The 24,537-nt window shown below is 53.5% G+C and overlaps 1 protein-coding gene across 1 annotated transcript in view; it reads left to right on the forward strand.

Moving 5' to 3' along the window:
• The window catches only part of CLMN (calmin), a 110,380-nt gene that overhangs the window by 82,776 nt on the left and 3,067 nt on the right, over positions 1-24,537 (forward strand). Inside the window, exons 5-10 of the mRNA XM_047079791.1 lie at positions 4,188-4,280; positions 6,224-6,414; positions 8,301-8,494; positions 10,618-10,700; positions 15,225-16,886; positions 20,136-20,332. Of these exons, the coding sequence (XP_046935747.1) occupies positions 4,188-4,280; positions 6,224-6,414; positions 8,301-8,494; positions 10,618-10,700; positions 15,225-16,886; positions 20,136-20,332 (2,420 nt within the window). The remainder of the gene's footprint in view (positions 1-4,187; positions 4,281-6,223; positions 6,415-8,300; positions 8,495-10,617; positions 10,701-15,224; positions 16,887-20,135; positions 20,333-24,537) is intronic.

Here is a 24,537-nt window from a genome sequence, read left to right on the forward strand (position 1 = left end):
CCCCCGCTGCTGCCGTGGGGGAGAGGAAGCACTTCCGGCTTTTGAAGAAGGAGGTGGGCACCGTCTCCCGTACTGTGGGGAAAGCCCCAGACACAGGAGGGCATTCCGATGGTGGCAGCCAAAGAGCATAGTGCAGTTCGTAGCAGCGTCGTTCACGGTAGCCAAAAGGTGGAGGCAACCCAGGTGTCCATCCGTGGATGAGTGGGTGAACAATATGGCGTCTGTCCACGCCGTGGAATATTACTCAGCCGTGAAAAAGGATGGGGGTACTGACACGGGCTCCTGCATGGCTGAATCTTGAAAATGTTACGTCGAGTGAAGGAAGCCAGACACAAAAGACCACTTATTCTTTGATTCCATTCCTGTGAAGAGTCCGGCACTGGGAAATCTGGACTCAGAAAATAGAGTCGTGCCTGCTTAGGGACTGGAGGGGGTGATAGTTAAAGGTAGGGGGGTCTCTTATGGAGGTGATGATGAAGATTTCTGAAATTGTGGCGGTGGGCGCGTACCTCTGTGAATATGCTGAAAACTTGACTGCTGTATCTTAAATGGGTGAAGGGAACGTGAGTTATAGCTCAATAAAGCTGTTGCAAAAAAAAAAAAAAGCACGTCACATATTTGTGAAAATGGCTGGCCTGTCTGTGGAGTTGGCCTCACCTTGGCCTCCTCCGAGCTCATGGGGCTGCTACTTCCAACCCGGGAGAATTAGGCAGACTCCCCGAGCCTTGGTTCCCTCATCTGTAAAATGGAAGTGAGAAACCACAGCGCGTCTCCGAGCGTCGTTGAGGGTTGAGGGTGTCCGGCCGGGTCGCCTTCAGCCAAGCGCCTCGGCCCGGGACGAGGGCTCTGTTAGCACCTGCTCTGACCGCCTCCCTGCCCCCTGCACCTCTGCTGTGGGGAGGGAGCTCTGGGCATGGCTCTTCTAAGCAGCGCCTCCCCTCCATCCCAAGGAGCTTTGTTTCGGTGACAACGTAGGGCCTTGGAACAGCTGCCGGGGGTGGTCCTCGCTCTTCCGGCTGGTCAACCCCTAAGGCTTCTGCGGGGCCGGGGGTGTGCTCCCCGTTGGGGACACGTAACTGCGTTAGAAGCACATCTGCACGTTTAAGGAGCTTTGAGCCCGGTGGAAGAGGCCTCCCGTGGACAGGATGCTGCGTGTGCTGTCACACCAGGGGCACACAGGGCAGCAGTGAGCCCTTCGGGGTGGAAACCGGTGGCCGGCAGGTGAGGACGGCGGGCAGTGCGGGCAGGACTGGCCCCCGCCCGGGTGTGGCCCTGGGGAAGCCCACAGCTAGCTCAGGAAAGCCTGGCCTCTGCCACCCGCCGGGGGCTGGCCCACCGTCCTACTCAGTGTCTCCCTACACGGCAGCTCTGTCATTTCCTCACTTCGGAACGTTTCCCCCGAAGCTCAGCTCCGAGGGCCACGCGTGGCTTCCTCCCGGTAGGAGCGAAGTCCGGGACGGTCACGTCGAGCGCTTTGATCGCCCCGCATTGGAAGAGTGCAGTGAGCCACCGAATGGAGGGGGCTGTCAGAGCCTGGGGGTCAGGAGACAGCAGGCCGCGTATGAGTCATCACATGGGACAGTGACGTTCACGTGGGACACCGCTGACGTGTGCGGAGGAGACGCTGGACCTGAATTTGATCAGCCGTGTCATTCGCGATATTGACAACTCGCCCCGGCCTGCCGGTGATGAATTCCCGCTGCCCGAGTTATAAACTCTGCGAGACAGACCTCGGCCAGGGAGCTCGGGAGTCTCTCCCCCCTGCCTGGGAAAGCCCAGCCCTGCTGATCGGGGTTGTCAGAAGTCCCTGGCGAGCTGATAGGATCGGAGAGCGGTGTGGAACGTTTGTAAAAGGCCCGAGGGAAAGGGAGAAAGGAGTGTTTGTGCGAGACGCTGTCCCCGTGCTTGCTTCCCGGAGTCTGGCAGAATTTCGCAGGGTGGGTTTGAGAGCATGCCCTGACTTACTCTGAATTCTCCTCTCTCCCCACCAAAGAATGGTTTCTCGCTTTTGTGAAGGACTTGTGAAGGAAGAAGCAGCGAGCGTGATAAAGGCTGCGGTGGCCCGCGAGCTCTTAAGTGTGTGTTCCCCAGCCCTTTACAGAAGAAGTGTGCACACGCCTGATCTGTGTGCTCAGATTCTGTTTGCAGGAGAAAATGATGACGTGGCCAGAGGCCCTTGAACCTGAGCGTGTGTATCAGAATCAGGGTCTTTTGTGGTTCCATACAAACTTTAGGATTGCTGGTTCTAGCTTCGAGAAGAATGCTGGTGCAATTTTGATTGGGATTGCCTTGAATGTGTAGATAGCTTTGGGTAGTATTGACATTTTAACGATATTTATTCTTCCGATCCACGAGCACGGCATGTTTTTCCATTTCTTTGTGTCTTCTTCAATTTCCTTCATAAGCTTTCTATTGTTTTCAGCATATAGATCTTTTACATCTTTGGTTAGGTTTATTCCTAGGTATTTTACGATTCTTGGTGCAATGGTGAATGCGATAAATTATGGGAAGAGCCTAAATGTCCATCCACGGATGAATGGATAAGGAATGTGGTTTGTGTATACAATGGAATACTACTTGGCAACGAGGAAGATTGAAATATGGCCTCTTGTCGCAACGTGGATGGAACCGGAGAGGGTGATGCTAAGTGAAATAAGCCATACAGAGAAAGACAGACCCCATATGGTTTCACTCATGTGGGTCCTGAGAAACTTAACAGAAGATCATGGGGGAGGGGAAGGGAAAAAAAAGTTAGAGAGGGAGGGAGCCAAACCATAAGAGACTCTTAAAAACTGAGAATAGGGGTGCCTGGATGGCTCGGTCGGTTAAGCGTCTGACTTCGGCTCAGGTCATGATCTCACGGTCCGTGAGTTCGAGCCCCGCGTCAGGCTCTGTGCTGACAGCTCAGAGCCTGGAGCCTGTTTCAGATTCTGTGCCTCCCTCTCTCTCTCTGACCCTCCCCCATTCATGCTCTGTCTCTCTCTGTCTCAAAAATAAATAAACGTTAAAAAAAAATTAAAAAAAAAACAGAATAAACTGAGGGTGGATGGGGGGTGGGAGGGAGGGGAGGGTGGGTGATGGGCATGGAGGAGGGCACCTGTTGGGATGAGCACAGAGCGTCGTATGGAAACCAATTGGACAATAAATTTCATACTAAAAAAAAAAAATCAAATGCAGGTTCAAATGCAGGTGCCTGGGCCCTACTCTGGGACTTCCTGATTCAGTAGGACTAGGAGAGAATTTGCCATCTAACCAAATCCCAGGCAGTGCTGTGACCCCTGGCCCAGGGAGCATAGTTTGAGAACCAGCGCCTTCGGGATTCACCAAAGCATCATCCTATGGTCAGGACGTAGTTAAATAAATAGGTAATCCCCTGAGGGTTTCTATAATAGATGCATTTTTTTTAATGTTTTTATTTATTTTTGATGAGAGAGAGACCGAGCGTGAGCAGGGGAGGAGCAGAGAGAGAGGGAGACATAGAATTTGAAGCAGGCTCCAGGCTCCGAGCTGTCAGCTCGGAGCCCGACGCGGGGCTCGAACTCACGAACTGGGAGATCATGACCTGAGCCGAAGTCGGACGCTTAGCCGACTGAGCCACCCAGGCGCCCCTAAAATAGATGCATTTTAACCGGGATATTTTGGAATGATGCAGAAGTTCGGGGTAGAAGCCTTATCCCAATACGCTATTTGTAATGAGCAATGGAGAATTATCCATCGCGGTCCACGATGGCTGATGTTGGTGTTCTGCATTTGTCCAAAAATGCGTTGAATGTGGAGGTTTGGTGTTGTTAGGGTAGCATACAGACAGACCCGGTGGGCACGTGCCCAGCCCTCCCTGAAAAGAGTGACTCAGACCTTTCCTGGCTGTGTGTCCCAGCCACATTACATGTGGCCTCTGTGAAACTTCCTCCCCTGAGATGGAGGGATAATAGAAGCACCTGCGTTGTGGGCTTCTTGTGGGTCGAACCGGGTTCATCCTTACAAGGAGCTGAGGCTAGGGTCTGTGCGTGGTAAACGCAATACACGTGTGTATTAAATACAATCACATTCGCTTTGCACGCTGGGGTCCCAGAGGTGGCCTCGGGCAGCACTAAACGATACAGACGAGAAGGAGAAACAGGTCCACGAGGGCGTCAGAAAACAACAGGTTACACCCCGTGTTAAGCTCATAAATTGCTTCTCCCCAGGTCAAACTGGTTAGCATCGACGCAGCGGAAATAGCAGACGGCAACCCCTCTTTGGTTCTTGGGCTGATATGGAACATAATTCTCTTCTTCCAGGTAAAGTAATTTCCTCTCCGTAACGCGCGGTAATGATCTCCTTGAGCCCGCTTAGTGCCAACAGAACAGAGCGGGGCCAGATCGAGGGAGACTGGGAGATCCTGCTTCTGATATATTTTGACTTCTCCGTTTCTTGAGAAAGAACCAGAGAGACCCGGCTGCCAGAGTCCCTGTGATTTTAATAGTGATGCGAGCTCTGTTCTCCAGAAGAGTCTAGCCATCCTCTTGGGACTTAAAGAGTTAAATATTTGCTTCAGAAAATAATTTTGTTCTGAAGTGTCACAAAAACTGGGAAATGCTTGTGATCAAAAATCGAACTTGGAGTTACTTTCCTAAAACGACGCGTGCGCGGCAGATGTAATTAAAGAGCCGGAGTGAGGGGCGCCTGGGTGGCGCAGTCGGTTAAGCGTCCGACTTCAGCCAGGTCACGATCTCGCGGTCCGTGAGTTCGAGCCCCGCGTCAGGCTCTGGGCTGATGGCTCAGAGCCTGGAGCCTGTTTCCGATTCTGTGTCTCCCTCTCTCTCTGCCCCTCCCCCGTTCATGCTCTGTCTCTCTCTGTCCCAAAAAAATAAATAAAAGTTGAAAAAAAATATTTTTTTTAAAACTGCTCAAGTCTCAGGGCGCCTGGGTGGCTCAGTCAGTTGAGGGTCAGACTTTGGCTCAGGTCGTGATCTTGCGGTCTGTGAGTCCGAGCCCCGCGTCGGGCTCTGTGCTGACGAGTTTTTATCCCGGAATAGGAGAGAGTAAGCTGATGTTTCAGCTTCTAAAATGCCCTCTTCTGAAATAGAAAATCATGGCTCCTTATTTAGCTGCCCTCCTAAGAGTAAAAATGACCTGCAGGAAGGTGATTCGCTTGAGCTTTGGTCTTCTTGCTTGTGTTGCTGAGGGGAATGTGTGCAAACAAGGTTCAGGGACAACAGACTCAGTTCTATGGGAGCCTTGAACTTAACACGCCGAAGGCTGTCTCTCCGAGCCTCAGTTTCCATATCTGTGAAATGGGAGCAGTGGTCAGCTCTGTGGGAAAGCCCTCCGTCAACCGTACCGTGTTATACACAGGCTTCAGCGACCAATGTTTGTTCTTAAACTCTTGTATAGATGCTGGAAACATGCTGTGTGAAAAGGCAAGGCCTTAAATCCGGCCCAGATATCCATCCATCCATTCATTCGGTAAATGTCTGTTGAGTTTCTCCTATGTGTCAGGCTCTGCACACACGAAGTCCTGCCCTCCTGACTCTCTGGGATCACAGAGGGCAGTCCCATAGCATAGAACCCTGTGGTGCAGGTTGTGATCAAGCTATGAGCCGAGTGCTGTAAGAATGTTCAGCGGGGGCAACTGCCCCAGAGTAGGGAGGGGAGTGAGGAGGACTTCCTGGAGGAAGTGACATCAGAGCCGGGTTTTGAAGGATGAGTAGGAGTGCGTTAGACCTGTTCGCGGACTTTGCTGTGCGTACGGATTCCTTGGGAGTGGTGCTGACATGCAGCTTCTGATGCTGTGGGGCAGGGGCAGGGCCTGGGACTCCGCATTTCTCACAAGAGCCACATGTTAGGAGCTACGTTTTGAGTAGCCGGGGATTTGGTGATGGAGGGAAGGGACATCCAGACAGCGGAACCAGGATGCACATAGGCATGGGCCTTGAAGCAGCATCATGCATTCTGAGACCGATAGGCAGGAGAGGAAAGGGGTAGGTGGAATCTGGTCAGGAAGACTGGCGTGTGTGCGTGGCCAAAGCACCAAAGAGAGAGATTCCAGAAAGAGGTGAGCTTTCCTATGAGGTGTCGGTAGGCACCACGAGTCACATAAAACCGGAAGCATCTTCTGCCCACGCGGAGACCCAGCTGCACGTGCGCTGGTCCCTCCAGCCAGGCTCCCTGCGGCCCGGGGTCAGACGAGGATTTGCGCTAAGTCTGTCTCGGGGGGTCTGAAATGCCATTTTCTTTCCAGATTAAGGAGCTCACGGGCAATCTCAGCAGAAACTCGCCGTCCTCCAGCCTGTCACCTGGCTCGGGGGGCACAGACTCAGACTCTTCCTTCCCACCCACGCCCACCGCGGAGAGGAGTGTGGCGATATCTGTGAAAGATCAGAGAAAGGCTATCAGGACCCTGCTGGCGTGGGTGCAGAGGAAGACAAGGAAGTAAGCCGCCACTCCCTCCCCGCTCCATGCTGTTGTCAGGCAGAGGGAGGGGGGGTCCCCCTGGGAGAGGGCAGAGGTTGGGGGCACTAGCATGTATTAGGTTATGTGCCTGTCACTTCGTACAGACTCCGAGAGCCGGGAGCGCTGTGCATTTTCAGTTTCTGCACGCCCAGAGCTGTCTTCGCAGAACGTTTGGTTTGCAGAAAAGTGACAGGGGGATCTGAACACGAGATCGAAAGGGCTTTGCCCCCATTTAATCCCAAAGTGGGAAGGGCTCTTGGATCCTTATAACACGTACATATTCGTTGTTAAGCTTCGGGGTGACTTTCAGGGACTGTACCTACTAAACCCTAATAACAGTGAAGGCTGTGATGTGCTGTGACCCCCGCACCAGCAGGCCAGGGCTCTCAGCACTGCTGTATCAGGGACTTATGCAGCCAGCCGACAGCCCCTGGGACCCTGGGCCGTGGCGGGGACAGCTGGAAAGCTAGGCCACGCACGGGGAGAGCCACACCCGGCCTGGGGCCACCCGGCTCTGCCATGCACAGACCGGGGGCCTTCCTGGCGCATCACAGCCACATCTGCGAGATGGTCACTTATCACCGCCTGCCTTGCAGGACAGTTAGGACGACGCGGAGGCAGCTCGCGAAAGCGCCTTGCGCTTCACCAGCACTTAATAAGCACTCCCTCACGCGTCGGGTCCTCTCTCCCGGGTGTATACGGAAATAAACCATGAAAGAAAAAAGGAAAAGAAGAGAGTTGGATCCTTGGGTTTTGACTGAGGGGTCAAGCATGGAAGGGTTGATTAACGTAAACATCTGTCAGATGTGGCTTAAAAATAAATCAACCCGAAGAGGGCTCGTGGCCAGGAGGTAGGGTGACCGTCAAGGAGAGGACGTGTTCCGTGGGGGTGATGGAACAGTCCTGGATCTCCGTCGTGGCGGTGGCGGCCACAGGGTCTGTCCTTGACAAAGTGGCCTGGGTTATATACCACCCCCGTGGGAGTGACGCTGGACCGATCCAGACAAGGCCTGTGGCTCAATGGCTCGTAGCACCGTCAGCGTCCCGCCTTTGATGTTGCACTTGGTGATGTGAGGTGCACCGAGGGAGGCCAGATGGACGGTAGAGGAGAGCTCTGTACCGCTCTTACAGCTTCTTAGGAATCCCAGATGATTGCTAAATACACATATTTTTTCTAAGAGAGTTCAGTGGCCACCGTCGGAAGATGGGCGGGGTCTCAGGCTAGATTCAAAGGAAGTTGGCGCCCGGCAGAATTGTCTCTCTTTGTCCCTCACTTTTAAGTTGTTGACGTTATTTCTGTGAAATGGGATCGTTGGTGGCTTCCGTGCGCTACCCCGCGTCACACGTGAGGTTGGCCTCGTGCCATGGCCGTTCTGACGGGTAAGATCTAACGCTTTGCCACAACAGCTGCCGAGCGGTCGCAGCCAGACGGGGTCCCCGTGTTACAACTGAGGAGTCTGAGGGCCAGAGCGATGTGACTGGCCCGAGGCCATCGCGCTGGGAACACGCGGGGCAGGGGCGGGACGGCCCTTTCTGGCTCCAGTTTTATCGCACACCCTTATTTGCTGGTTTGCCTGCCACCGAAGAGTGAGCAGCATGTGGAATTGCTCCTTACGTGTCTGGGAATCTGGGAACACAAGGTCCCGTTTTGCTGGTGTGGGTAACATACACCTTTCTGTTCTGTGTCTCCGGGAACGGAGTGGGAGTGCTGCGTACAGCTGTCCCGGGACTCAGGGCCTGAGGCGCCCCTGGCGAGCCCGCACCTCCTGGCCCCGCTCGGAGGACCCTCGAGGCTGCCGCGTGTGACCTCTCAGGGGATTCACCTCCTGACCTGCGTCGCGGCCACCGCGGCCCCTCTCCTTCAGGTATGGCGTGGCGGTGCAGGACTTCGCGGGCAGCTGGAGAAGCGGGATGGCTTTCCTGGCCGTGATCAAGGCCATCGACCCCAGCCTGGTTGACATGAAGCAGGCTCTGGAAGACTCCATGCGGGAAAACCTGGAGAAGGCCTTCCGCGTGGCGCATGAGGCCCTTCACATTCCCAGGCTCCTGGAGCCAGAAGGTGACTCTGGTTCCCTCCCTTTCTCTTTCCGTCTTTTGAATAACTTGTATTACGGCTGCAACACACGCCGTCCGTGGAGAAAAACTGGGAAAAGACAGGGAAACCGAATGAAGACATTGTTATGTTTCCTGTACTTCCACCCCTTAGTATTTTTCGATGCATCTCATTATAGTCTTTTTTACAGAATTGAGATCGTTCAGTATATGTATATAGTTGACCCTTAAACGACACGGGTGTTAGGGGTGCTGACTGCCCCCTGCCCACGGTTTAACACGCATGTATAGGGGACTTGGGTAGTTCAGTCGATGGAGCTTCTGACTCCAGCTCAGGTCATGATCTCGCAGATCGTGAGTTCAAGCCCCCCGTCAGCCTCGCTGCTGTCAGCACAGAGCCCGCCTCGAGTCCTCTGTCTCTCTCTTCCCCTCCCCCACTCACACGTGTGCTCTCTCTCTCTCTCTCAAAAATAAAGAAACATTAAAAAAAAAAAAAGAAAATCCACGTATAACATCTGGCCCCCCAGAAATTTAGTTTCTAATAGCCTACTGTTGACTGGAAGGAGTACCAATAGCGCGAACAGTTAACTAACACATGTTCTCTATGTGATACGTGTTATACACATAAGCTAGAGAAAAGGAAACGTTACTAAGAAAATCGTAAGGAGGAGAAAATACATTTACGGGACTGTACTGAACTGATCCCAAAAAGATGCACGTAAGCGGACCCACACAATTCAAACCCGTGCTGCTCAAGAGTCAGCTGTAGTTGTGCATCTACGACTTTTTATTAAATTTTTAAAATTTTAATTCCAGTAGAGTTAACACACGGTGTTATCTTAGTTTTAGGAGTGCCGTATAGGGGTTCCACAACTCTATACCTTGCTCCGTGGTCACCATGATAAGTGTACTCATCATCCCCATCACGTATTTGTAGCTTACTTGTTTCTACTCACCATTGAGTAAATTGATTAATTAATGAATTAAGTCGTTAATGATGACATAAGCCCTTTGCCCGCTGCTATCGTGTCTTTGTTTTTTTTTCAACGTTTTTGTTTTTTTTTTTTTTTTAATTTATTTTTGGGACAGAGAGAGACAGAGCATGAACGGGGGAGGGGCAGAGAGAGAGGGAGACACAGAATCGGAAACAGGCTCCAGGCTCCGAGCCATCAGCCCAGAGCCTGACGCGGGGCTCGAACTCCCGGACCGCGAGATCGTGAGCTGGCTGAGGTCGGACGCTTAACCGACTGCGCCACCCAGGCGCCCCCCAATCGTGTCTTTGTTATGTATTTTTAATGGCTGCACAACGGTCCATCTAGTGGGCGTCCCCAAATTTACTTAGGTCTACCACTGGTAGACATTGAGGTTGTTTCGAAAAGAGTCACGTTTCTATACAACATGCGGCAGACCTCTTACTGAGTAGAGCTCAGTGTGCATCTCAAGATTATTTCCTTCGGGCCCAGATCCCATCCGCGGAATACCAGAGTTGGAAAGTACATGCCTTTTCAAGGCGCTTGGCTGTCTGTCAGATTGATTTCCACATGACTTGGGCTGATTTGGGACTCCCTGCAGCAGTGAGAAAGGGTCATGGCTCACCAGACTCGCTGATGGGGCCAGCTGAGAGTTGGCTGCTCCCGCTGGGGGAATTCAGACCGCAGGGAATAATGGACAGCCTTGGGAATGAGGAATCCTGGGTTCCACATCCCGCCCCTTCTCTTCATCAGCCGGATGTGAGACTTCAGCCAAATGATTCATCCTCCCTGGGTGTAAATTTCTCAAGCATAAAATAAAGAGAAAAAAACCTCAATGGTCTGCAGGACTCTTCATCCACAAGTGTCCCTCGATCCTGTTTAAAAATCACGTGTTGGGGTGCCTGGGTGGCTCAGTCGGTTGCGCATCCGACTTCAGCTCAGGTCACGATCTCGCGGTCCGTGAGTTCGAGCCCCGCGTCGGGCTCTGGGCTGATGGCCCAGAGCCTGGAGCCTGCTTCCCATTCTGTGTCTCCCTCTCTCTCTGCCCCTCCCCCGTTCATGCTCTGTCTCTCTCTGTCTCAAAAATAAATAAATGTTAAAAGAAAAAAAAAAAATCACGTGTTGATCGTCCTACTAACTCCTGCGTCTCTCTTAACAGACATCATGGTTGACACGCCAGACGAGCAGTCCATCGTGACTTACGTGGCACAGTTTCTGGAACATTTCCCGGAGTTGGAAGCTGTATGTTTGTTTCCTTACCTTTAATTCAGAAACAATTTCCACCCGCCGGCCGTCAGACAAAGCGCTGATGAAATGAGCAGTAATAATCAAAACTGGGTCTCAAGTCCCTCGAGTGTTGCCTTGGCACATTTTAATTTCAGAATCATGGATAAGATGCTTTACATTTATTTTTTTTATTAGTTTTAAAGGTTTATTTTATTTTTGAGAGAGAGAGAGAGAGCACGTGTGAGCAGGGGAGGGGCAGAGAGAGAGGGAGACAGAGAATCCCAAGCAGGTTCCACACCGCACACCATCAGCACAGAGTCCGACTCGGGGCTTGAACCCACAAACCGTGAGATCGCGACCTGAGCTGAGATCCGGAGTCAGCTGCTTACCTGACTACAAATCACTGTAAATGATTTACATTTAGAAGCAGGATGGGAAGTTGGGCAGCCATCCCTCTTGCCAACGTCTTCCCAAACCAGACTTTGCTAAGACTGTAAAAGATGTTCCCTTGTGATGTGGGTTGGCCACCTGATACTTTAGCCGTCAGATGGAACATTCTAGCAGTTTACCAGATTTTATCCGAGTGTGAAAAAATATGGAGGGCAATGACATTTCAAAAGCATGCCTTCTTTAAAAAAAAAAAAAAAAAAAAAAAAAAGGCATGCCTTCTTATTTTCAGAATCCCAGACTGTACTTGGAACAGAATGAGACCTTTCAGAAGTTATCGTGGCTCCATTGAACCTCCACCCACCCCGTGCCCAACCTTGAGATGGTAATAGTGACAGCAACGATGTGACGATAGACCTTTATTGAAATCCTTGGTGATTTACTGGGCTCGCTCAGGGCGACTCAGCAGCCAGCTGGATGGATGAGGTCCCTGACCTCGTACGGCTTCGCTCTCATAGCCCAAAGAGTCGACAAGTGAGCAAACACAGACTTTTGGGTAATGGGAGGTACTAGCCAGAACCAACTTAGCCTGAAGAGCCAATCCACGGGGGGACAGGGCTGCACTTTGAGCTGGAGGCTGGTCAGGTAAGCGCCCTGCATGCATCTGGGCTGACTGCCCCCTACGTCCAGACGTGGCTTTGTGTCACGATCCTCACGTTGTAGATGAGAATAGGGACGGTCAGAGAAGCCTACGGGCCTCCCCAGGATCACGGCTACCAAGTAGAGAGCTGGGGTCAAACCACAGCTCTCCGTGATACACACTTCTGGCTCTTGGGTCCCTTACAACCACTGGCTGGAACCCAGGCCCCGTTTTGTGCAGCTCCGAAGAGCTAGTCCGAGGCTAGCACCTTTGGTTCCATTCCCTTTCTGTGTGCGTGTGTCCTGCCTGTCCCTGCGCCACAGATCGCTTCCCAGGGTGCTTTAGAAGCAGGAATTCCATGGGCTGGACACAGCAGTTCTGCCGCTTGAAGCTGTGTGACCTTGAGCTGCTTACTTAACGTCTCTGATACACGTCTGTGAGAGGTGTCCGCAGTGAAATGAAGATCTTACCCACACTTCAGAGTTGTGTCAAGAGTAAATAGACGATGTGGAGTATGCAGTCTTGTGCCTGCGACAACAGTCAACGCTCAGCAAATGGTGGTGACTGTCACCGTTTTTGTAATTCAGTTTTCCTAGGCCCTCGCGAAATTTGGAAATACTGGACGCCGGGGCTTTTATTAGCCCCGAGCTCTTAAGCTGTAGGCAGAGTTTGGAACCGGCTGAAACTTACCATGTCTGTGTGAGTTAAGGTCACCGCCAGGCTTCAGCAAATCTAACCCTTGGATCTCCCCCAGTGCTGGGGTCAGAGGCTGGGGCTGGGACGAGAGAGACTGGAGGAAATATGACCCCTGGAGAAAGCGGTCCCGATTCACAAAACACCGTGTACCACTGCGGCACTGGCTGTGTCCTTGCCCCCAAGGGAATCCAGATGGGCCGTCCCAGCTAATCTAGACACCCACTGAACTCTTCCTTAACAACTCAGCTGAGTTTAGCTCATTTTACTTACTTATTTTAAGCGTTTGTTTGTTTATTTTGAAAGAGAGCACGCAGAGGAGGGGCAGAGGGAGAGAGAGGATCCCAAGCGGGCTGTGCAGTCAACGCAGAGCCTGATGCAGGGCTCGATCTCGTGAACCGCGAGATCGTGACCTGAACTGAAGTCAAGAGTCGGATGCTTAACTGAGTCACCCAGGTGCCCCAAGTTTAGTTCGTTTTAATAAATCTCTGCTAAGCCCTGGTCAGCCATGTAACCAGACCCCGCACCTAGCTTTATGGCCCAACGTACGGTTTATTTGGGTAAATATATCGTATGTGCTTCGAAAGAATGTGTCTTAGGTGGTGACACATTCTGTCTCTCTCTCTCTCTCTCTCTCTTGCAAATAAATAAATAAATAAAAGGAAAAAAAGAATTGGCATTCTTTAAATACCAATTAGACTGAGTTGGTTAATATGCTCTTCTAATATTCTGCACACATACGGATGTTTTTCCTACATTTCCTATCAATTAGTGTGAGGGAAAAAGGTTAAAAATCTCCAACTTGGGGTTGTGGAATTGTTTCTCGGTTGTTCGTTTTTGCTTTATGGTGTCGACGCTATGCTATCATGCACATTTAAGACTGTTGTATCTTCCTGATTTCTCAATCGTTGTATTTTCCTGCAATTTCGATCTTTGCCTGGAAGTCTGCTTTGTCTGATGGGAAGATAGCCATACCAGCTTTCTTAAAATTAGTATACACGTGGCATATCTCTTTCTCTTTTCCTTCCAGTGTATGTGTGCTTATATTTAAAGCATATCTCTTGTAAATAGTATACAGTTAGGTCTTATTTCTTAACTCTTCTGACAAAAATTAGTGTGTCACCTTATTAGTGAATTTCTCAACTATTTACATAGATTTAACCTACCATCCTGATTATTGACTTCATTGGTCCTATCCGTGCTATGCTCTTTTGTCCTTCCTAACCTAACTTTTTTTGGATTATTTGATTACTTTTTGGTTTCTATTTTTATCTCCTCTGTTGGCTTTTTGGCCACATCTTCTCGTTTTATCTTTGCAGTAGTTTCTCTAGGGATTATAAAACTCATCTTGAACCTACTTTAGCCTACCTTGAATTACTATTATACCACTTAAGGTAAAACATGTATTTTATGCATTTTTACATAACAATGTAATTCCCTTCACTTCCCTATTCCCTTGTGCTGTTATTGTCGTTTACTTTACTTCTGCATATGTTTTAATGGCCAGTGCTTTGTTATTACTGCTTCCAACAGTCAGGAGACTTTTTAAGAAAAGCGTTTAAATGGCCTTCGGTATTGACCACATAGTTTCCATATTAGGTACTTTTCATTCCCTCCTTCAGACCCAAGCTTCCATCTGTGGTCACTTCCCTTCAGCCTGCAGAACCACTTTCCTTTGTATTTCTTGCCGTCTTCAAATCATGACCTTTGGACTCTCTCCTTTACTAATGCTGGGTCATATTTGAGTCTACTTCTAATGATGGTTGTTTCTCTTGATTGTGGGTCTCATTCTCCTGCTTCTCCATGCCTTAAAACTTCTTGTTTTATGCCAGGCTTGGTCTATAAGAGTAGAGATTGAGATGGGGCGCCTGGGTGGCTCAGTCGGTTGAGCGTCCGACTTCGGCTCAGGTCACGATCTCGTGGTCCGTGAGTTCGAGCCCCGCGTCAGGCTCTGGGCTGATGGCTCAGAGCCTGGAGCCTGCTTCCGATTCTGTGTCTCCCTCTCTCTCCGCCCCTCCCCCGTTCATGCTCTGTCTCTCTCTGTCTCAAAAATAAATAAATGTTAAAAAAAAATTTTAAAAAGAGTAGAGATTGAGGACCTGCCGTCTTTTTCCCCCAGAGAAGGTAGCCTGTTCCCAAACAAGGACCTGACTGAGGAGCTGACTGTTTTGACCTTCTCAGGAGTCAGTAACAGCGACACTGCAGTTTAATGTCAGCTCTCTGGTTTCAAATGATTTGAGGATGGGGTCAGCCAACTCTCCACCAGCACGCTGGGAGCCAAGCACTACAATACCACCAAGACTGCTCTGTGCTCTCCAGCCCTGCTCTCACTCTCAGCTGTTTCTTACTTAACAAAAGTCCCCACGTGTCAAGAATTTGTATATGACGAGAATTGGTTTTGCATTTGGGGCCCTTCTGTGTTTGATCTCTCACACTAGCCCATGCAGTCAGTAAAGATTTGGCTAATCTTTCCTTATCTTGGGTCAGTTCACTCTCCTGTCCCTGCTCAGACTAGGCAGGAGCCCACCAGTCTGAAGGAGCTGACAGTCACTTAGGAAGGGCTCATCCTTCCCTAGAGTTCCATTCGTTGAGATTTCTTTGCATCCATAGCTTTTAAAAACACATTATGATTTTTTTGACATATCTGGTGTTTTCACATTTCAGCAGGAGCAACCAGCCCCATCTCTTAATTAGAGCACTTCTCGCGTTAGTTCTGAAATGGCTTTGTCCACACTGGTTTCTGTTTTATGGGGGGGGGTTGGATAGACGTTGCACTCAAACACTCCTCTGATTTCATGTTGCCCTGTGTTCCTTCACAGGAGGATCTCGTGGATTCGGATAAAGAAGCCCCTATTGAATCCACCTTTGTCCACATCAAAGAAACCCCTTCGGAACAAGAGAGCACCGTCTTCCTTCTGACGGAGAATGGGGAGCGAGCTTACACCGTCAACCACGAAGCCAGCCACCCGCCGCCCTCCAAAGTCTTTGTCTGTGACAAGTCCGAGGGCGCGAAAGAATGCTACCTGAGTGTCATGCCCAGCCAGGCGCTCTCAGACAGCTCCACTGACTTCATGCACCAGGTCATCGACCAGGCCCTCCAAGAGGTCCCGGGGAAGGCCAGCAGCACCGGTGAGCCATCTCCGGAATCTTCCATTTTATCCTCCAGAAAGGACAACCGGAGGTCCAACTCTTTGCCAATCAAGAAGACCGTGCACTTTGAGGCTGACACCTACAAGGAGGCTTCCTGCAGTAAAGACCCTTTCTACAGTCAAGACCTTCGCTTTGAGGGGAGCCCGAGAGGGACAAAGGACTCGCTGAAGCAGGATGGGGACGTCCTGGCAGCTGAGACTGCCGAGGAAAAGCCAAAGCAGGAAGCCCCGAAGATTCCGGAAGCGGCCTCTGATGAGTCACCGGGGGTCGAGTCTTTGGTGGACAGGAAGATCAATCATTCGCAGACTTCGGAGAGTTGTCCCTCCTGGAACGGGGCGCCAGAGGGTGCGGCCGGTGGGGGGAAGGAGAGCCGTCCCCTTTCACCCCTCGGGGACAACGCGGTTATGGCCGATTCCTTGGAGATCAAGGTCCAGCTGCTGACCGTAGAAGCTATGGCTGAGGAAGACTATTTTGAAAGCACACCTTTAAAAGCCTCTAAGTTCAACAGCGACCTAATAGATTTTGCCTCGACCAGCCAGGCCTTCAATGAGGTTCCTCCGCCTCGTGAGAAAAGACCTGTCGAGGAAGAGGTTCCGGAGGATCACGCTGAGAAACTGGGAAAGAGGAGAAGCAAATCTGCGCACCAGCGCAAAGACTCGGACGAGTCCCCAGAGAGGCCGGACAAGCAGGAACCCCACAAGGACCCTGGGCGAGAGGACCCAGGCTTTTCTTTGGCCCCCGAGGAGGCACCGGTGGAAAAAAAGCCGGAGGCGTACGAGAAGCCCAAGCGCAAGTCCGCGCGGCGCCGTCGGGGCGAGGACGAGGGGGAGGCCGCGGGGCCGCAGGGGCCGGACGGCGAGCTGCCCTCCGACCCTCCGAGTGGCAGCCTCAGCCTGGAGACCCTGCACAGCCGCAGCCAGGAAGGCCTGGACTTCAAGTCCTCCCCGCCGCTGTCCAAGGTCTCCGTCATTCCCCACGACCTTTTCTACTACCCGCACTACGAGGTGCCCCTGGCTGCGGTTCTGGAGGCTTATGCGGAAGGCTCAGAGGACCCGAAACACCGAGACCTGGATCTGGAGGAGCCGGAGGACTATCTGCATGACCCGGGGGCCGGGGCCGAGGCCGAGGAGGCCGAGGAGGCCGAGGTCTCTTGGAACAGCTGTAGCTTCTCGGGGCCGGACGAGGAGGGCCCTGAGGCCAGCATCCCGGCCCCGAGTACCGACAGGGGCGCAGAGGGCACCAGACCAGCCTCGGAGCCCGCACCCCCAGCCCCTCCAGAAGGCCACCGGCCAGGGGAGGCCGAAGAGAGCGGCCCTGTGGAGAGCCATCAGGTAGGTGGTCGCCGATGCGGGGACCCTGGGCCCTGCACAGGGATTCTGCTGTTGTCGTAGCTTCAGCCTCCACAAAAGGGGGAAGCGGACGCGTCCATCGCAGGCGGTTCGGCCCGTTTAAGGAGGCGCTCAGTCACTCAGGCTCGGGCACGGGCAGGGCTGGCCCCCGAGAGGATCTCTCCTGAGATTTTGAGGCTGGGGGGCCTCCCTGGCCTCCAGGAGCCCTGCCCTTGCCCACGAGGCCGCCAAGAGGATATAGAAAGAGGCTGTGTTGGAGGGCCCAGCATCGTAGCGGTAATACCTGGAAACGGCGATCAAAGCACTTAGCAAACCTTAGCCCCCGCCTCCTGCAGCCTGAGAAAACCAAGTGGGACCTCATATCTGACTCCGGCCTTGATTTTTGGTGGCACAATTATCCTGGGCTTAGAAGTGGGGGGCACGCACTTCTGAGTTTGAGCGGCTGGGCACACGCCATTTGGTATTCCCGTTTCAGCTGGCCCAGCAGCTCGAGGGGCCACCGGAGGGGGCAGTGAGAGGGTGCAGGGGACCCTGACCTGCTCCTCCTCTTGGTCCGCTCCCTTCCCTCCCCTCCAGCCAAGCCAGCCTCCCCCCTACCTCCCGGGCACGCCACACTCTGCTCTGCCCCTCCCCCCATGCTACACTTGGCAAGTACTCATTCCTCTTCGAAGCCCAATGCTAATGACACCTCCTCCTAGGAGCCTTCCCAGCTTCTCCCCCGGAGGCCCTTGCTTCTCATCTATAGCCAGTGACACGGGACAGCTCTCTGCCACTAGTCTGGTTGTGATTTTCCCTCCCAGGAGAGAGTGAGCGTTGAGGTATTAATGTTCGGATTCTGGAGAGCAGCCTGGCAGGGCTTGCAGTGGAAAGGAAACAAAGGTGGATTGCAGGCTGGTTTGGAGGTGTAAGGTGGACACGGGGTAAATTAAACACCAAGATAAATGGTGATGCTCTGGCTAACGGCAGGGGAGAGTCTAGGCTGAGTGAGGGGCGGAAAGATGCTCCGAGGAATGAGAAATCCTTGCACCTGGAGGGCTGCAAGAGAAAGGGACAGTATCAGTGGCCTTAAAAGACATTTAGGGTCTAGATGGACCGGAAGCGGTGGCTTGGTCTTGTTCGCCGAACCCAGACGATGCGCTGGGCAGAGCAGAATTCTCAGTGACGAACAGCCTAGAAGCAAGCGTAGCAGGGCCACCCGTGCCGGGTCTGCCTTTGGATGGAGAAGAGAGGGGGGTGGTCCCACAGGTGCCAGGACCCACCTGCCAGCTGCCGCTTCTGCCCCCAGGGAGAGGAACCCAGTCCCCGGCCCCCACCCCCTCCCACCTGCTGTCTTCTTGGAAGCCAGCCCGGCCGAGCAGGCCCTTCCAGCAGGGGACCCCAAGATTCAGCGGGGTGGATATGGCCCTCAGTGACATCACGTCTTAGAGTCGCCAGGTTGGGGGACCATGACAGCAACTGTGGCGATTTTCTGGGCAGCAGATCTTTTAGGACGAAAGAAAGGGGACCGAGTGGGTGGCAGGGAGATGAGCCTAAGTGGCATCTCTGCCCCTCCGTGCTATTTCAAATGGCTTATTAGCAGCTCAGTTCCTCTCCCCGGACCCACTGAATGCGGCCTGCACACAGGCCGCTTCATTCTCTCCTGCTTTGCAAAGAGGAAGGTCATTTGCCAAGAGCAGGTGGTGCAAGGTGTGTGTGCCCAGCATGCGGACAGGTGATTTGGGGTGGGGCTGAAGGGGTCCTGGGCTGGGAATGATACCGCGAGATGTAGATTTCAGTCCACCTTCCGCTGAACTAAGCGTGAGCCCTGGGGAGAGCTTCCGTTCCTGGCTACGGTTTGCCACCGTCTGCCTCTCTGGGCTCTGAGCTGCTTCCTCTGGCTGCCCCCCATCCGGTGAGCAGGCCCCCACTTGTCCCAAGTGAGACCAAGGAGTGCACCCAAGTGAGTGCAAGGAGGGCTTGTCGCCCGGGATGACAGGTGAGGTCTGTCTGGCAGACAAGACAACACAGAAGCATTTCTCTGATACCTGGCCCTTCTTTTAAAAAGGAAAAAAACAAAAACAAGAACAAAAAACGGGGCGCCTGGGTGGCTCAGTCGGTCAAGCGTCCGACTTCAGCTCAGGTCATGATCTCCCAGTTTGTGGATTCGAGCCCCACATCGGGCTCTGCTGACAGCTCAGAGGCTGGACCCTGCTTCGGATTCTGTGTCTCCCTCTCTGCCCCCACTCCACTCACGCTTCTCTCTCTCTCTCAAAAATAACTAAACATTAAAAAAATTTTTTTTAAAAAAGGAAAAAAAAACCTCCCAATGAGACGAGAAAATGGAAAATTTCTTCTTCTAGTCTTTAAAAAAAGTCTTTTCAGTTCACCTTTCAGAGAAGGTAGCATTGGCCCATGGATGACGGAGGGGGGATGGGCATTCACACTGCTGGGAGCAGATTTAATTCCTGCACGGAGCGTTGTTCTCCCGGGGCGCACGGGACAGGCCACTCTCATCCTCGTAGTCTGACACCTGCAGAGCAGTGTCTTACGGCCCCCGAAGGGATTCTTGAGAGGTGGCTCCGACCACCCCCACGCTTCTCGATTTCACTCGGGAACGTTGCCGCGGGGTTTCGGAGTGCCTGGTGTGGACGGTGGTCGAAGCCACTTCCTTGTCAGATAAATGCCAGAGATGTTGCGCTATGATCCAGCAAAGGCACGGGGAAGATGTCATCCCACAAGCTGTCTGTTTGCCAGTGTGTGCACCTCTCCCAGCCCAGGGGTCGCCTTTGCACCTGTTGGCCCACTGGCTTCAGGATCGGCTCCTCTCTTTAAGTGGGTGATGGTTGTGTGAAGGGCCCAAGCATCGCCCAACTGTATGGCACATCCTTCATGGGAAACACGGTGTGGTATCGTGAGAAGAGATCGATAATTATTATACCCATTTGATGGATGAGGCAAGTGAGGGAGAGAGAGGAAGAAAGCCGGTTGCTTAAGGTAACTAACACAGCCAGATCTCAGTGACTCCGAAACCCATGCTGTTTTTTACAGTCTGTGGCCTTGGCACTCTAACCAGGGGTGGGCTTCTCTTCCACGGCGGGCTGTGCTGGAAGGAATCCCCGGGAGGGGGCGCCCTAGCTTCCTAGAATTCAGGTGGAGCCGAGCGCCGCTGGGTGGGGTGGGGGTGGGGGGCTGTCATGCACTCAGCACTCAGCCTCAAATGCTGACTTGTGTTTCGTTGTCTTTGTCCTTAAGTCCCAGGAATCTGAAAACTCGGGAAACTTAGCAAACTCTTTAGAAGAAAAGGTAACGGGAGAGTCAATCAGCAGTAAAAAAAAGGAAAAAAGGAAGCACGTGGACCACGTAGAAAGTTCAATATTTATAGCACCCGGCACCGTCCGATCCTCAGAGGACCTAGAAGGAGACACGGGTGACCACAAAGTCCTTTCCAGGTATTTTATCACTGTCTTCTCCCCCCAGAGACTGAGCTAGAGAGTTACTCCCCGAGTTCATGTCATTCTTGATTTCTGATTTGGGGGGTGGGGGGAGTGGGTGGGGGGAACACAGGGACGGGACCGGACGGCAAGGGAAACACAGGTTCGTACAAAAATTCATCTAGCCAGTTGGTCATTTATTTGCCAGAATCAGAAACGGATCGGTCCTCCTTATCTACACCCTGCTCCCCGGCCCTGCCCGGCCTCCCCGTTACCAGGCCCGCTCATACGCAGCAGGGCCCGGCGGACACGAAGCCCGCCGTCTCCCCTCTCCGAGTACCTTTGGGTGGAAACTGGCAGTGGGCGGCAAGATGGCCGAACCGGGGTAGGTGCGGGGTGTGAGACGGTGCGGTGTTCGAGGCTCTGCGGACGCCCCGGCCCCCGGATGCCCCCTGGCTGGGCTAGGGAGAGAGCCAGCCTAGCCATTTATAAGCATCTCACAGAATTCAAAGCAATGTGCTCCATAGGCACGGGGGGGGGGGGGGGGGGGGGGACCTTTCATGGCTGTCACATGGAAGCCGGACGTGAATGACGTGGCTTCACCTGTGAGTTTAGGTCCCAGGAAGTGAGGCCGGTTGACTCGTCTCGGGGGAGGAGGAAGCTCGGAGCGCCCGTCTGCTCGGTCACTCCAAGGGCACCGGGTGAGCCGGACTGGCCCCAGGGAGAACACTTAGCTGCTGAAATGTCAGAAGATCCCGGTTTCTCCCCGCCGTCCCTCGTCGTCACCATGGCCACTGTTGAACCTGCCCTAATGTGTTCCAGCATTTCGCATACGGTCCCTCGTCAGTTCTCACAGCAGCGCCTTAGGCGGGTAGGAGGGACCATGCTTCATCACCGTGGGCGCAGGGGGGTCTGGGGACACCTCCCAGCCCAGGAGATGACAGAGCTGGGGTCTTGGACTCAGACCCGTCAGGCTCCATGACCCACATTCTTTCCGTGACCCCTCATCGCCGGCGGTGGGGGAGCCACACTGGCTGCGAAAGGGAAGTTGTTGAGATCAGCATTTGGGGAGGAAGTGGGGAGAAGCCAGGGCAGACAGAACCAGAAGGAAGAGTTGGCGGATGTCCTGCCTTCCATCTCCCCTCTGCTTTGCTTCTGCTCCTGGGCTACAGGGGACGAAAGGAAAATAGGTGGGGGGGCCCAGGTGAGGAGGGGCAAGGCACAGCGGAACCCTGCGTTCCCACTTCGCCCATGACCCCCGGAGTCCCTCTCCCTGCAGAGACCTGGTCATGACCGTCCGGCAGACATCCTTGTCTTGGCGTGCAGCCCGGACCCGGCTCTAAGTGCAGATGGCCCGCATGGGCAGGTGGCCCAGGCGACCATCTTCTCCAGCACAGCTCGCTCGAGGAGGGGCCACGGGTCATTTCCAGACGGCTGTCCCTCTTCACTAGGGGAAGATGCAGGCATGGCTCCAGCCCCCCGGGGGCTCAGGCAAGCAGGAGGGAAGGCGCGCCCCCTCTTCTGTGCTGGAACCGAGGGGAGCACCTTAGGTGCCAAGAGGCACGCGCGGATTTCACCCTGTGGACCTCAGAGGCAGGTGGAGAGAGGGTCGGGGGCACCTGCAGGCTGAGATGTCCTTCGAGCTCGGTACAGAAGGATAGTGGGATCTGGACTTGGGAGAGGGACAGAAGGCGTTCCGGGTGGGAGAAAGAGCCTGAGCAACCAGCTGGCACACAGCAGCCACCCCAGGACGTGCAGGTCGGATGTGAGGGGGTCAGGGAGAAGCAGGGGAAGGAACACTGGGGGATCGATCATCTGGGACACCTGCTGCAGCCAGACATCAAGCAAAACCCGTCCCAGAGGAGATGAGACGGAGGGGGCGGATGTTCAAAAGGCAACGTTCTGTCGGTGTGTGTGGGAGTGAGGCCCGGTTGACTTTTCCCGGCGAAGGTTTGAGCGACGTGCACATCCTTCTGTGTAGAGCAGACAACATTCCCCTCGGTGGCGGCTTCCCATCCCACTCGGGCAAAGCTGTAATTATTACGTCGCATTTCAGCCGCGGGGAAGGCTGCGTGCCAACGCACGCAGAGGGCGCAGGGGTGTGCTCGTGGAGAGAACGAGTGAGGCCCCCTGCGCCCCTCCCCTGTGCCAAGCCGTTTCACCTGCAGTCCGGCAGGTACCACCACCCCCCTTTCGTGACCGAGAAAGTGAGTTCGGAGAAGTCAGTGCCTCGCCCAAAGCTCTCGAACTGGACAGAGCCCCCGGGCACCTCCCTGCCAGGCACACACACAGCATGTTTTCCTGGCTGTACCTTGACTGGGGCTTCCCATTGTTCTGGGCAGAAAGGGCCATTGTTCCCGAGCCTTCCCGACCGGTCTCCCCCGGCTCTCATCTGTGTCCGTTCTTGGTCACCTCTGTCCTCCTCCCCAGCCCGCCAAGCACCTTGGCTTTAGTTGAGATCCTTGAATGGCCCCTCGAGCTCTTTTGCCTTTGAGGACCCTCTGTCCCCAGCCTGTTCCCTGTCTTGCTCCTGGGTTTCAGCTCCTGAAACCACTTCCTCCAAGCAGCCTTCTTAGATTCCTCCAGGCTACTTTTAATCCCCCTTTATAGGTTCTCACGGTCTCTACTCTTTTTCTTCACCGCATGAACCCAAACAGGAATGTCTCCAATTATTTGTGTAAGGATGTATTTGTCATCGGCTCTCACCTTAGACGGTGAGGCAGCTCCCTGGAGGCTGGGGAGGGCACCCAGCAGAGGTCCCGAGCTTAGCACCGCACCGGGCCTGCAGCTGGCCTGCACATTCACATTCTCGGGGGCGAATGTGAATAAATAAATGCAGTGCTCTCTTATTAGTCTGTGGAGGAGCCCGGCCCTCAGCCGCCCGGCCCAGTGCCTGGCACACAGTAGGCGCTTGATGATGCTTGCTGGGAGGAGGGAGTTCGGGATACAAACCTGAATCGGCCTCCAGCGGATGGTACCAGAACACAGAAACCACCCGCAAGAAGGTACGCTGAAAGCTAGCGGGAGAAGAAAGAGCAGGAGCCCTTCCTGGTGTTGACCCGCCTCGTACTAGAAAATAGGACCCGCAGGTGGGAGTTACCTGTGTCTCCAGGTACTCCCGTGAGTTGAGTCAACACTTGGGGGACATTGCTGGGGCCCAGGCACCTGACGGTCTCTTCTCTTTGTGGTGCGTTTTGTGTCGTGTCCGTGCCGTGATACTCGCTCGCCTAGGCTGGCCCGGTGCCTGGCACGTAGTAGGTGCTTCGTACCTATTAGCTGGAAACATGCCCGATGCAGGGGAAGAGGTTGGTGAGGGTCCGGTGGGCGGGAATAGCCAGGCTGCCGATATGAATTCCCTGGCAATAAGCTCGTGGGTCAGATGCCTTTTTCTTGGACCCCCGGATGGCCTCATGGTAGGTCCGCCTTGAGGAAACGGAAGTGATTGTCTCTGATCCCCAACACCTCGCTCTCCTGTTGAGTGGCAAGACAGGGCCACCGGGACCTGGCGTGTATACTGTACTTCCCACCAATACCGCAGCCCCGTGAAGTCGTCGGGGTGGGGATGATGATCCATTTTGCAGATGAGCGAAACTGATCCGAGACATAAAACACGTGGCTAAGGTTGCCAGTTAATCGGCCAGGAGCCGGGGCTGGGCATCTTCGGCCGCCGCCCTGGGTGAACCGACTTCAGCAGATGATCAGAGAGACGTTCCCCATCAGCCTCAAAGATATGGTCAGAAAATCGGCCTCCTCGTGCATGAGAGAAAAAGAGGTACAGACCCCCGAGAGCTGGACAGAGAGCAGCCTTGTGCCTAGAAAGCACTAGAAAGGGAGTCTGGATAGCAGGGCTCAGCCCATGCCTGACATGAACGTTCAGAGGACCTTTGGCAATTCCCAGATCTTGGGATGCTCAGAGAAGGCCCTCTGTTTCTTCCCTGAAACCCTATGACTTTTAAATATACGTGGTCTGCTTTCTATTTAAAATTCTCAGTTGCTTTTTTTTCTTTGTTTCTTGTGGATGAGGCCACAATGTGTCTCTCTCTTATCCATCCTACTGTTTGTAAGCACACTCCAACCCAAGTGGGCACGTTGGATACAGTTGCTCCTTTCCGTGGCTGGGCCTGAAGTCATAGCTGGCCTAAACCCAGGTGTGGAAGACTTGGGGCGGGGGTGGCCGTACAGGGGGACCCGAAGAGCTCCCGGTGGCACCAATTCAAAACGTG

Source organism: Lynx rufus, unplaced genomic scaffold (genome assembly GCF_022079265.1).
Source record: "Lynx rufus isolate CCGP_SWC_20201006 ecotype Redwood Valley unplaced genomic scaffold, mLynRuf1.p SCAF_17, whole genome shotgun sequence".
Taxonomy (NCBI): domain Eukaryota; kingdom Metazoa; phylum Chordata; class Mammalia; order Carnivora; family Felidae; genus Lynx; species Lynx rufus.